This window comes from Schistocerca piceifrons, chromosome 3 (genome assembly GCF_021461385.2).
Source record: "Schistocerca piceifrons isolate TAMUIC-IGC-003096 chromosome 3, iqSchPice1.1, whole genome shotgun sequence".
Taxonomy (NCBI): Eukaryota; Metazoa; Arthropoda; class Insecta; order Orthoptera; family Acrididae; genus Schistocerca; species Schistocerca piceifrons.
In genome coordinates, this window is record NC_060140.1 from 201003210 (window position 1) to 201017901 (window position 14692).

At 39.5% G+C, this 14692-nt stretch overlaps 1 protein-coding gene across 1 annotated transcript in view; it reads right to left on the bottom strand.

Moving 5' to 3' along the window:
• Positions 1 to 1465: 1465 nt before the first annotated feature.
• LOC124789889 overlaps positions 1466 to 14692 on the bottom strand; it is a 105987-nt gene continuing 92760 nt past the window's right edge. Inside the window, exon 4 of the mRNA XM_047257411.1 lies at positions 1466 to 1687. Within this exon, the coding sequence (XP_047113367.1) occupies positions 1610 to 1687 (78 nt within the window). The 3' untranslated portion in view covers positions 1466 to 1609. The remainder of the gene's footprint in view (positions 1688 to 14692) is intronic.

Consider the following 14692-nt stretch of genomic DNA (forward strand, 5'->3'; position numbering starts at 1 on the left):
TACCACAAGGCAGCATCTTAGGGCCCATATTGTTTCTTGTCTATATAAATGATTTTCACACCTCAGATGATGCAGCCAAAGCAATAATATTTGCAGATGATACCAGTGTGATAATAAGTGCACCAAAGCAGTTGCTACCAACAACTGCTGATAAAGTACTAAATAACATCCACTCTTGGCTCAATGCAAACAGGTTGACATTGAATGTAAATAAAACAAATTATATGCAGTTTGGGAAAAGATGTCAAAATGTAAATCTTGATCTGGTGTGGGGTGACAAAGCCTTAGACAGAGTGACATCCACAAAATTGCTGGGGATTCATGTGGATGAAAACTTAAATTTTAATGACCACGTAATAAAACTTGCACAGAAACTTAATTCAGCCTGTTTTGCTCTCAGAATTATTGCAAATGTTTGTACCTCAGAGGGTGCCAGAATGGCATATTTTGGCTATTTTCAATCTCTTGCCACATACGGAATAATATTTTGGGGTTCCACAACAGGGTGCCTAAAACAAATTTTTTTGTTGCAGAAGCGGGCCGTCCGAATAATAACTCACAGTCATCCACAGACACACTGCAAACCCATATTCAAAAAGCTTAGAATACTTACTATACCATCATTATACATATACAAATGTGTATTGTATGTCAGGACTCACATTGCAGATTTTCAGACAAATGCCGACTTTCATAACTACAATACCCGTAATAGTGCAGCACTCCATACTCAGCGAACAAAAAGAACGAATACACAAAGGCATGTGAGCCATATCGGTGCAAAACTGTACAACGCACTGCCAGTCAACATCAGGAAGTTAGAAGATGATGACAAATTTAAAACAGAATTTAAAAAATTTCTAGTAGAACAATGTTTTTATTGTGTAAATGACTATGTAGCTCAATAAATATTTTCTGATGATATTTATAAAGGCAAAATGGAAAATACTCAATATGTAGGCCCTACCTAATCATTCATTACCTAATCATTCATTACATTACATACCTAAAGGACAGCTGTTGTGTGATGTAAATATCTACTTAAGCAGTGTGGTTATTGCCGTTTAGGGAGGACAAAACTAAAGCCTTATGAAAAACAGACTATGCATTTAAAATAAGAAGCAGGGATGTATATAGGCTATATTACTTACATTGTATTATTATTAACCTCATTGTATTATTTTGTTTTGTACTTTTTTACGTTTATATTTTTTGTGTCCATTTCTTTGAAATGGCCTGACAACATCCATACAATATTTATTGTCAACGGATGGATAAATAAAATAAATAAATAAATAAATAAATATGAATAAAGTATTCATATTGACCAGTGTGCTCTATGTACTGACCTGTCATGATTCTGCACTGCCTATTGTAGGCTAAATACTAGAAGCAATAAATAGAAAAAATGTCTTACCAGACTGGAAGTAAATTTTATTTAATATCTTCAAAAAATTCTGTGATCTTAAATAAAGAATTACAAAAGCCACACAAGAATTTAACTACAGAAATTTCTCTCAGACACCATGTGTTTGATTCTGTTACTAATAGAAGTCTTGGATTGTGACACAAAATAAAACTTCAAACTTCATAGTATTATCTGTGAACTTCACAAATCCTTGAATATTTCAGATGAATCTGTCAAATGTAAATAGTTTCTCTGGAGTTTTATTCTTGTGTTGTATATCTGAAAAAAGAGAGTTTTATTAGATATTACTTTTTTATTTAGAATTCTCTAGATGAGAGAAGGAAGTGTTATTTTATTACAAGTACCTTTAGTTTTGAAGAATTATATCAGTTCCAATTTTCATCAATTAGAAGAATAATTTTGGTGCTGTATTTGCACAAAACAGCAGGATATTATAATTGATTACACTATCCCACATCTGAATAGTGTATGTGAGTCTTTGCACAAATTTTCCACAATAGAATATAAGAGTTTTACTTTCCTATGATTAAATTTAGTTTTTCATCAATAAGGTTGCCACTATTGACAAATTTATCAAGTTTGGTGTAGCATCTACTTTTACACACTATGTTGATTCCAACATTTGAATCATCTGCCCTCTGCAGTCTTCCCAATCTTTCTTTAGTAATATTTAGTTGCTACAGAAGTTCCAAGCATTTTTCTGTAAGTTTAATAGACACAACAAATGCACATGAGAGAGACTTTAGTCATCAGTAATATGATCTCCTTCATTATTTACAACAGCCTATCAATGCTGGGGTAACTTTTCAATTTGACAACTGTATAAATCAGGTGGTTTTGAGGCAAAGAATTCATTGAGCCATGTTCAGAGTGCATTTGCATCCTTAAAGATTGTTTGATAGAGAGCAAAAAAGGTGAAAAACAGAGGATACACAGTCAAGTGAATAAGGAGGGTGCAGAATGACTTCCCAACCCAATGTCTGTATAGTGTCTTTTGTCAGTCTAGCAGAACGGAGTGGGATCACTTCAAGCAGTCCTCCTGGTCATTGTTCTAGGATTGTGTCCACAAGACATCACAATTGTTGACAATAAATGTCAGCAGTAATGGTTATACCTCACGGAAGCAGTTTTTAATACACCACATCACTCTTTCACCAAATGCTGTACATTATCTTTTATGGACACATGCATGTCTTTGTTGCTGCTGTGTATGGGCTCAGCCATCACTTTCTTTACCTTACATTAATGTAAAGTAACTGTTTCTCATCACCAGGATAGGAATGTCCAGTGTTGTTCATGAGCCAATTGCTGATGAGCAAGCAGAGATGGACATATGGTTACCTGCTGATTTTTGTAATTTTGGCTTAGAGCTTGCAGTATCCACACACCCAATTTTTGAACCTTCTCCACTGTATCCAAAAGTGGCACGATGGTGGAATGATCATTGTTCATCATATTTGCCAGTACTCGAACACACTGATGTGGATCATTATGGATTAATGTGTTTAAATGATCTTCATCAAACCCCAAAGGTCTTCCTAAATTTGGATAGTCGTTTATGTTGAAATGGGAATATCAGTTTCTTGCCTTGCTCTGTTCAGTGGAATTATGCCCATACATGGTGCAAATGTTTCTGGCTGCCTCTGCTGCTGTAAACAACAGCAACAGTGAACTACAAATAAAAAAATGACAATTGATAAATGAACCCATAGCAATCAGAATACCAACATGCATAGAAAAAATGCTTCAAATTTATGCACCAACCTAATACATTAACATACATTTTTTTAAGAACTTGAACATATAACAGCTCAAGAAATTCTCATGCCCACTCTCCATCAACTGGAATTCAGCATGAGCTATAAATCGGGCAAAATTATTTCATTCATTGTGTTTCACAGATAGCATTATGAAAAAAAACTTTCAGTGATGTGAAACACGACATACCACATGTTAACAGAGAGAGGAAGCTGACGGATACTTTCTGTATGCCATATTAATAATGATGTCATCACAGATTGTATTTGTACTCACACTCTCTGCAGATTAACTTAAATTAGCATAGATGCTGCTACTTTCACAGTTACTGTTTATTTACAGTTACTTGTGCAATATGAGGTCATTTCTATATATTTACGTGTTGGCAACTCAAAATAATGTTTTGTGCTGTTTATTTACAGTTGCTCGTGCAATATGAGGTCATTTCTATATATTTACATGTTGGCAACTCAAAACAATGTTTTATGAATGCAGTACCATCTATTGGTTGTTTACAGAGGGCACTGGTTTGGTCCAGCAGTGCCCAGTACCCAGGCTGATGAAACTGCTATGTCAGGGCTCATAGCTCTCCAGCACAATAGCACTGCACCACAGGTGGCAGGTGGCCTATGCCAAAAATCACAAGGTTACATTGCCGAACACCACCACTGCAGTTCTGAGCAGGCACCTCACTGATGAGCGGCAGCAGCATCACTTCATGAGAGCACAGTGAGTACAGACCTTCTCATCTCTGCAGGATCATATGCTCAAAAATAGGTCTCACAGTATCCTGGTGCCTCAACAGTATTTAGGTCGGTGAACAGGTATGGCTAGTCAGTTCCCCATGGATGAGCTCCCAGGGATTTATGCCAACTACTGCTGCAGTCCTCAGTCAGAATCTCTCATGGAATCCTCCTGCAACCTGTCCTCTGATGCCAGTCTCCCAGAGTGGGATCTTTGCCTCCAACACTACATGGTGCCATAGGAAGTTGTCCTCAAGCTATGCTGATAGCTGGACCTTAGGGCTTTCGTATTTTGGCCCGAATGCATGTTTGTGTAATTACATACAATCAGTTCCTCAAGAACCAGTACTTCAACTCTATCATCATCATCATCATCATCAGTGTTCTGTTTAAAGGCAGGTTTTCACATGGTAGTTCTCCAGGCTGTCTGGTCTTCTGCCATCCTCTTCAGGTCTGCATAATTTCCTCTTCCCTTTATGTTGTCTGTCATCTTGTATCTCCTTCTTCCTCTCAGTCTTCTCCCACAAACCAATCCTTCCAAAGCATCTACTAGCAAGCACTCCCTTCTCAATGACTGTCCCAACCAGTTCTCTTTACTTTCTCTAACAACCGTGAGCAGACATCTCTCGTCAACCCTTTCCAATACTCTTTCATTACTCACTCTTTTCATCCAGCTTATTCTCTCCATTCTCTTCCACATCCACATCTCAAATAAAGGACTAAGGAAAAGGTTTGGCAAATGTTTGTCTGGAGTGTGGCACTATATGGGGCAGAAACGTGGGCATCCTCTCATCTCAGTGCCCACGTTTCTGCCCCATATAGTGCCACACTCCAGACAAACATTTGCCAAGCCTTTTCCTTAGTCCTTTATCTAATTTGCCACATAAGAGTTAGTAGTGATCTCTGTCTTGCATATTGCCCTGCCTTCCACCTTAAAGCTCTCAGGTTTTCAAATCTCGTCTGGTGCAGTCCCCAACAATCAGTCTTTCCTTCTCATCCTGGCTCCGAAAGCTTGTAAAAGTTAAACCTTGTTGTGTGTGTTTCTCCTGTGCCAGTCTCCTCTTTCTGTTCAAGTTTTCACCTCCTGGTGACATCTCAAGTCTTCAGTTATTGTGCTTCTGAGATATTTAAATTCACTTACTTGGCTAATGGTAGATTGTCCTACTTTAATATTGGACAGTCTGCGTCTTGTACTGATGACCATACTCTTTGTTTTTGCTGTGTTTATTTGCATCCCATATTCCACACAAGCTTCGTTCAGATCTTTGAGCATGTTATTCACGGTCCGCTCACTTTCTGCCACTAATACCATGTCATCAGCAAATCTTATAAATTCTATTCTCTTTCCACCAAAACATATTCCTCTTTTCCCGTCTAAGCTTTTCACAATAATCTCTTCAAGGTATATATTAAATAACAGTGGGGAAAGGCAACAACCTCGTCTAACACCTCATCTAATGCTGGTTCCTTCTGACATTTCATTTCCAATCCTTATCCTTACTTTCTGGTGTAAATATAGATTCCATATCAGTTGTCCCTCTTTCCAATCTACTCCTTTCCTCTTCAAGATATCCATCAGCTTGTTCCACTGAACTCTGTCAAAAGCCTTTTCTAAATCTATAAAAACAGCAAAGATTTCTCTACCCTTTTCCATATATCTTTCCCCTATAGCTCTTAGCAGGCCAATAGTCTCTCTTGTTCCTTTTCCTCTTCTAAATCCGAACTGCTCCTCTGCAATCCCTCTATCCAGCTTGCCATATAACCTTCTATTCAACACTCTCAGCAAGACTTTAGCTGCATGAGAAATTAGACTGATGGTCCGGTGCTCTTCACATTTTTTAGTGTTTCTCTTTTTCTCTATTGGTATCATAACTGTTGCAGCGAAGTCCTCAGGCCATTCCCCTTTGTCACATATCTCATTACAGAGGTAGACTATTTCTTTTCTTGCCTTGTTTCCCAGACTCTTCAACAGTTCTGTTGGCAAATCATCTATTCCATGTGCCTTCCTATTCTTCATCTCCTTCAGCACCTTTTCTACTTCTGCTTCCAAGATGGTAAATCCCTTTCCATCTTCCGGCACATATTGCTCCTCTTCAGCCTTAATTTCGCTTTGCATTTCATCCCCCTTATACAGACATTCAATATATTCTTGCCATCTTTTCAAAACCTCCTGTGGTTCTTCTATTTCCATGTTATTCCTCTTTCTTTTACGTTCAAAAAATATCTCACTAGCCAATCTATACATCATTTCATACTTTCCCTCTCTCTCCATTTTCTCTGTTTCATCGCATTTCTGTTTCATCCATTTTTCTCTTGCTTCTTCAGTTTCTCTTCTTAATTCATTATTCAGTTTCCTGTACCTCTTTTTGCCTTCTTCAGTTTCTAAACTTTTCCACTTTCTGCACTCTTCCATCTTTTTCAACATGTTTTCTGTTATCCATTCTTTCCTGGTGCTTTGTGATACTCTAATTCCTAGTATTTCTTTGGCAGAGTCCATGAGTCCTTCCCTCATTTTTATCCACTTGTCATTAACACTTTCATCAACACTACCTCTTTGCCATTTTTCCATGTGCCCTTCCTACCTCTTTGAGTCTTTCTATGTTTAGTCTTTCCTTTGCTTTACCTCTCCAGACTTTTTTCAACTTCATTTGTATTTCTCCCATCACTAGGTTGTGGTCTGAATTTATATCCACTCCTGGATAAGCTTTAGCATTCTTCAAACAGTTCCTAAACCATTTTTGTATCAGGATGTAGTCCAGCTGATATCTTTCCCTGTTCAAATTTGATATCCATGTGTAACGTCTCCTTTTGTGGTGTTCAAATAATGTGTTACCCACTGCTAATGAATATTCTCTACAGAAACTAATTAGTCATTCACCTCTCTCATTTCTTATTCCTAATCCAAATTTTCCTACTGTATCTTCATCTCTTCCTTCACCCACCACTGCATTCCAGTCCCCCATGATGATAATGTAGGCATTTCTATTTTCTTTCTCGATGAGTTCTCGTATTTTCTCATAATATTCTTCCACTTCCTCCAGGCTGGTTGAACTACCCTTCAGTCGTATCATCATCAGTCTTCCATCAATATATTGTACCTTCATTACCTTATTTTTCAACTTTTGCCCTATCAATATTCCTACTCCGTTTTCACCACTCTTGATTTCCCCTGAGTAATCTCCACTTTCTATCTCCCCATTCTCTCCCCATCTCATTTCACACAAACTGAGGGCATCTAATCTGTTCCTTTTCATCTTCTGTTTTGCATTCTCTAGCTTTCTTGCTTGCAGAAGTGTCCTCACATTCCATGTTCCAATCCGGATCCTTCCTCCCTTCATTGTCCCTTTCTTCCTTTCAAATATGTCTACTCTCAATGTGTTCCCCTCCTGGAGATCTGAATGAGGGGAAGTTTTAACTCCAGAACCTTTCACATAGAGAGACATATCATGTACTGCTTGGGAATGTAATGTGGTAGTTTCCCATTACTTTCCACATAGGCAGTAGGATGCCCAGCCTAAAGTCAGCTGCTCACCATGAGTCAGATGCTGTCTGTAGCTGCCCCTCTAGGGTTCAGTCGCTACTTGTACTCTTTTTGTACCCAAAGAGAAAATGTGCCTCTTCCGCCAGCTCCGCCATACTGAAGCCCATCTTCTCCGCCTTCTCTGCCATTGAGGTCTTCACCATATCCCTGGCAAGGGGCCCTCACGAGGTACTATCGCCCAGGCCAGGTGAACCAAAGTTTTTAACGAGGTGTTACTCCTCCCCCTCCTCCTTTCTCAACCGGGCTTGGGACTGATTAAAACTACTTGACAGTTGACATCAGTTTCTTGTTCCTACAGTGTTGGCACATTGGCTGCCAGCTACTGTTCTGTTATGGATGACACACAAATATGGCAGATCACTTTACAAATGCTGTTAATGAGTACTGCGGAGCAGTGTTAGAAGTGTCCACCATGAGGTATGCCAGAAATGACAGATGTCCTGTCAACAGCTGATTTGAAGTGACCAATGCCTAAATTGTGGCAGACAATGCATTTTGTATTGTTGAATTTAAACTCATGTCCTAAAGTAAGCACAATTTCATGATGTGCAATGTATCTGAGAAAGCAGCACTCAAAAATCTGTGGTAGAACTAAAATCATGATTGCTTTATTCGCTGCTAACTTCCATGAGCAAACATCAAGGCAGAATAAAGTTCTGTGCTAAAAGCAAACTATAGATTCTCTTTATCATTGGTTAGCTGAAATCATCCACATACTGACTACACAAGCTGCTGTGTTACCAACTGACAAGCAATCCTCATTGGCTCTTGGTTGCAGATTATAGGCAACAGAGGCTGATTCCAAATGAAAAATGAATGATAGAAAGAAAAATAAGAGCAAATAAAAAAGTCAGTATAATGATAAAAATGTTGTTTCATGGTATTAAATATAAAAATTACATTTAAATGTTACTTGAACGAAAATAATAATCAAACTCTTTTTTATTAGATTTAGCAATAAAAAAATTCACTACATCATGACCTTCAACATGTCAGCTTTGTACGCTAATCACTGCACTATGGCATAACACTGGTTAAAATTGTTATAAATGTAACTGTAGCGACCCAGTCACAGTGATGAATTACAGCCTTAAGAAATCTGGCTTCACGACATGTTGTGCAAAGCTTACCTAATGTAAGCTGATTCCTGTGATAATGACAACTGTATATGTGACTCTGGATTGCATCTTGTGCAGAAATATCCAGTAGTGCTTGGTTACTGCTGCTTACAAAACGCGTGTATTTCATTAGCATTGTCAGGTGTGTGTGTGTGTGTGTGTGTGTGTGTGTGTGTGTGTGATAAAATATGAAATGAAAGTGCCAGACCAATAATTTGGGATCCAAGTACATCAAGAAAGAAAGCTAAAAATGAACTGACCAACTGCTGTGACAGTTTGGCAACAGCAAATAGTTTGGGTGTGAAACTGAGTGCTTTGGTTGGGCGAAACCAGTTCCAAAGCATGAAGTGTCAACTATCAAGTTATTTCAATCAGACTACAGTAAATGGATATATAAAATATTTACTCATAAACTGGCACAGGAGAAACACACACAACAAGGTTTAACTTTTACAAGCTTTCAGAGCCAGGATGAGAAGGAAAGATTGATTGTTGGGGACTGCACTGGACGAGATTTGAAAACCTGAGAGCTTTAAGGTGGAAGGCAGGGCAATATGCAAGACAGAGATCACTACTAAAACATTATGCAGAAGTTAATAAGAGCAAAAAGCTAAGTGCATATTATGTAACAGAGGTGGGAGGGAGGATAGCGAAACATAGACAGTTCAGAAAATTAAATGTGTAGAAAACTGAAATGGAGTGAAGAAAGGAGTAGTTATGTGAAGAAATGCTGAGATGGAAGGAATTAATGTAAATTAAAGCCAGGTGGGTCACGAGAACCAAGAAAAAGTTGTAGAGCTAATTCCCACCTGCGGAGCTCATAGAAACTGGGGAAGAACCAAGATAGTGCATGTTGTGAAACAGGTACTGAGGTGGTGACTGTCATGTTGTAATGTTGTAGAGCATGATCTGTTGCAGGTGTACAACCTCTGCCTATGCCCTTTCATCCTGATTGGCAGCTGGATGGTAGTCATGCTGATGTAAAAGGCCGAACAGTGTTTACAAACAGCTGGTATATGACATGTCTCATTTCAGGAAACAATTCTAGGAGGTCATGGCCTTGTCAAAATAGCTCATTAATACATACAAGAGGAGGATACTACTGAGTGACAAGTGGTGTGCTCCGAAGTTGTATACATGCCCTAGTTGATCAACACCTGCAACTCACAGTACAAAGACTTCCCTCCTATATTAAAGATACCAAGCATTTCCTAAATCATCTCAAATCCATGCCCGTCCCACTGCCACCACACACCTTGCTTGTCACCATTGATGCCATCTACCTCTATACCAACATCCCCTATGTACAAGGTCTGTCTGCTGCTGAACATTTCCTCAGTCAATGTTCATATGATTCCAAAGCTACGACATACTTCTTGCTCACCTTAATCAAGTTTATATTTATCAACAATTACTTCTCCTTTGATGGACAGACATACAAACAGATTGGGGGTACAGCCATGGGAACCAGGATGGTACCTTCCTATGTCAACATTTTTATGGGTCGCTTGGAGGGGGCTTCCCTGGGTTCCATAAGCCTTCAGCCCATTGTTTGGTTTAGGTACATTGATGACATCTTTGCCATATCGACTCATAGTGAGACTCACCTGTTAAAATTCTTGGAACTCTAAATACCTTCTCCCAGTTAAATTTCACATGGCCCTATTCTGAATCCAATCCCACTTTCCTTGATGTTGATCTCATTCTCACCAAAGGACAGCTGCAAACTTCCATCCACATCAAACCCACTAACAAACAACAGTACTTACATTTTGACAGTTACCATCCTTTCCATGTCAAAAGTTCCCTCCCATACAACGTTGGTATTTGAGGCAGACCTAACTGTTCAGATGCAGATTCTTTACAGCATTACACCACCACTCTCACCTTAACCTTCACTGGATGTAATTATCCCATCAGTCTAATTCAAAAGATGATTTCCCACCATCACATCCAATCCTGGTACTGCTGATCCCTCCAAAAAACAACTTTGGAGTGCACCACTTGTCACTCAGTATTACCCTGGTCTTGAATGTATTAATCAGCTACTTTGACAAGACTATGACTTCCTAAAATCATGTCCTGAAATGAAATACACCCTGTCTGAGATTTTTCCCATTACTCCTAGAATAGCTTCTCGTCTCCCTCCCTATCTCCTCAATATCTTTGCCAGACTCTATGTTCCTTCTGCACCCATCTCCCTACCCTATGGCTCCTACCCCTGTGACAACACTCCTGTAATACTTGCCCGATGCACCCTCCTACCACCACCTATTCCAGCCTTGTAACTGGAAAAACATATAATATCGAAGGGAGAGCCATCTGTGAAATGACACATCATATACCAACTGTTACATAAACACTGTTCAGCCTTTTACATCAGCATGACTACCACCCAGTTATCAGTCAGGATGAATGGTTATAGGCAGAGGGTGTATACCTGCAACAGAGCATGCTCTACAACATGACAGTCATGACCTCTGTGCCTGTTTCACCACATGCGCCATCTTGATTCTTCTCCCAGGTGCCAGATTCTCTGAACTCCGCAAGGGGAACTAGTGCTACAACATGACCTTGGTTCTTGCCACCCACCTGGCCTTAATTTATGTTAATTCTTTCCGTCTCAGCATTTCTTCACATAACTACTGCTTCCTTCACTCCATTTTAGTTTTCTACATCTTTCATTTTCTGACCTGCCTATATTTTTCTGTCCCACCTCTTTTACATACAGTCCACTTAGCTTTTCACTCTTATTAACTCATGAACAATATTTTAGTAGTAATCTTTGTCTTGCACATTACTCTGTCTTCCACCTTAAGCTCTCAGGTTTTCAAGTTTCACCTGGTGCAGTCCCCAACAGTCAGTCATCCCTTCTCATCCTTCCCCGTAAGCCTTCCCTGTCCTGGGGTTCTGTGTGACTTTTCTAAACTGTACCTCTTTCCCTAAACCTCTCCAGTCCTTTTACTTCACCCCTCATCATTTCCCATCAACTCTTTTGCCAGAAGAAGGAACCAATTGGTCCGAAAGCTTGTAAAAGTTAAGTCTTTGTTTGTGTGTGTGTGTGTGTGTGTGTGTGTGTGTGTGTGTGTTCTCCTGCCACTGTTTGGTGAGTAGATTTTTTTATCTGTCCATTTACATTATATTGTCAATAATTGATTATTTTTTATGTTAGACTATAGTGACTTTGATTTAACTTTCAGTGACTGACAGCCCAACAGGTTTATGTATCTCATCACTTCAGAGACAGAGCCTTAATTGTGAACTATTCATTGTGTTGAGTAATTATGTTCCAAAGAAGAAGAATCACAGTTTTACATTCATTTCAAGAAACTTGCTTATGATTTCAACCTGTGCTTTAGTTTCTCTACACTGGACCCAGCATTGGCCATTTCACTTGGTGACAAGGGTTTTTTCCTGTGTAATCACTTTGCACACTCATGCTATGCCCCAGACAGACAGTACTTCTTCACATTTTTTTGAAGTTTCTCGTGGACTAACATTTGCTTCTCATTCCAATATGTCTACATCTATGGGCATGACCACTCAAGTCTTACTGCTGCTACAAAACATGGAACAGGAGCTATGCCACCAGAAATCTTCACACATTTATTTCATGCCTACTCATTGCTAAAGGATCTCCTGAAAGTGCACCCATCAATACAGGTGTTTGACAGAGGCACAGCAACAGTTAACTATGTCACCTTCCTTGAACAGCACTTCATTCCCCATATGGTCTCAAGGAATGTCCAGCAGAACACATTTTTTGGCCTATGCAGGAGCAGAAATAGGTCACCTCTTGCAGCAGCTCAATCCTGAGATTGAACCTTATGCTTTGCTTTATGAACATTTAAAACCCTGTTTGTAGCATATGACAGCCACCTGCCAAAGCTTTTTAGCTGCCATAATCAAAACAGACAGTCATACAGGGAGTGGGTAGCCCATTTTCAAGACCTTTCTAGGGATTTCTGTTTCCAATGTTCTAATACTCAGCGCAAGCAGTCTTTCACAGAACTGCTGATTAGGGATATGATCCTGGCCCACTCTCCAGATGAAAGACTCCAGTACAACCTATTAAAGCTCAATGACCATCTTTAGCTACATGCCTTCCCCTCATCCAGGCTTTTGAACACTCCATCAAGTCCTCAGCAGCTCTGCAGACACCAGGGGTGGATGACATATCCTGCAATTACCTTCATGCAGTAATTGTTTTGTAACATGTCAGCACTAGCAGTTCTACTTTCTTAGGGCAAAATGCACAGCCTGTGGAAAAAATGGACACCAAGTTAACGTGTGGTGACCATCTATGAAGATGAATTTTGACTGTGACCAATTTGTTTCCAGGAATCCCAATTCAGTTGCTGTACCAATTGTTTCTCAAACTGATGCTGGATCTTCAGCCATCGTTGTCAACTGGGAGTGGTACTGCCAACTGGGTTCCTCTACACTTCCTTTTTCTAAGCATTTGAAAAGCTACAGTAATGAACCACTGAGGTAAATGGTCAATTCAGCATTTGGGTTCAGTACCAACCGGTGTTCCTGCCAGTCCACATCTTGTAGTCAACACAATGGGAACCACAAACATTTTGAATTTGGATCTGTTCAATTCCCTGGTTGTAGAGGTCCACAGTTTAATGAATAGGATCAAACTATTGTTTCCAAGTTCCTATCTGCAGGATCTTTCTTCAGAATATGCCTCAATTTTCTCTTATCAACTAGCATCACTGACTTTGAAGCACATGTCTCTTTACAGTGTTTGATGATGCCCAAGTTTTTAAGGCATGAGATGTTCCATTTGCTCTGTGTGACAAGCTTCATCTTGAGGTGCAAGGCATACAGGAAGAAGGAATTCTGACCTGTATTAAACAATCAGTGGGCCATGACTATGATGATCACCAAAACACCAAATACATAATTGAGGATTTGTGTCAATTAGGAATCAGCTATCATTTCCCAGTCCATCAGTGACATGTACGCTATTCCTAAAGTGGAGGATATCATGGTATGCCTTGCTGTATACAAAGATATTGCAAAAACTGACCTATGGGATGCCTACTTGCAGCTCCCCATGGAAGTATCCTGGTCATCTACACACTACTTGATCTTTTTTTGTACAATTGCCTGCCCTTCAGTATCAGCAGTGCACCAGCCATATTTCAATGCTGATTGGAATGACTCATGTGGGATGTTCTGGGAATGGCAAATTATTTTGATAACATTACTGTCACTGGCAAAAACACACAGGATCTAGAAATGAGTCTGGACTCCTTGTTCAGCATGCTCCAATGGACTAATTTGAAATGCAATAAGGAAAAATGCACTTTCTTCAGACCACAAATAGAATATCTGGGACATGTTTTCAGAACATCAGAGATATGTCCCATTCCACATGATATCAAGGTCATACAAAACCTATTGGCTACCGGAGATCCAAAACAACTCAAATCCATGTTAGGTCAACTGAGCTATTAAAGAAAATTCATTCCTCATGTAGCAGCTATTAGATCTACTACATCAGCTTCTTCACAAAAATGTTAAGTGGCAGTGGCTCTGTGACTCTGATAAGGCTTTTCAAGTCCTCAAACAGGCTCTTCTCTGTGCAGTGTGCTTTACGGCATATGGCCCTTTCAAGCTCCTGATAGTGGTGGCAGATGCATCTGACTACAGCCTGGGGCCCTTGTTTCTCAGAGAATCAGAGGAGTTGAATGCCTGACTGAATTTGTTTCCAAGACATTAAAGAAGCCACAGTGAAATTACAGTCAAATCAAAAAGGAAGCCTTAGCTATCATTTTGCATTGAAGAAATTTCATGATTATGCATATGGACAGCAACTTAGCCTGTTAATGGATCCAAAGTGTCTGTTATCACCGTTCAACATCCATGCTAACATTCCAACCAGGAACACCCACCATCTGCCGAGATGGGCACTGTTTTTCTCAGGGTACCACTATGACATCCATTACACTGGGCAACAACCAAAAAAACGTCATGGGTTTCTCAGCTGATTTAGACTAATTTTGGTGTTCTGAGTCCGAATATCACATTGATTTTGCTCTATCAGGTCAACTTTTTGAGATACAGCCATAGGCCTACATGACCATTTTTC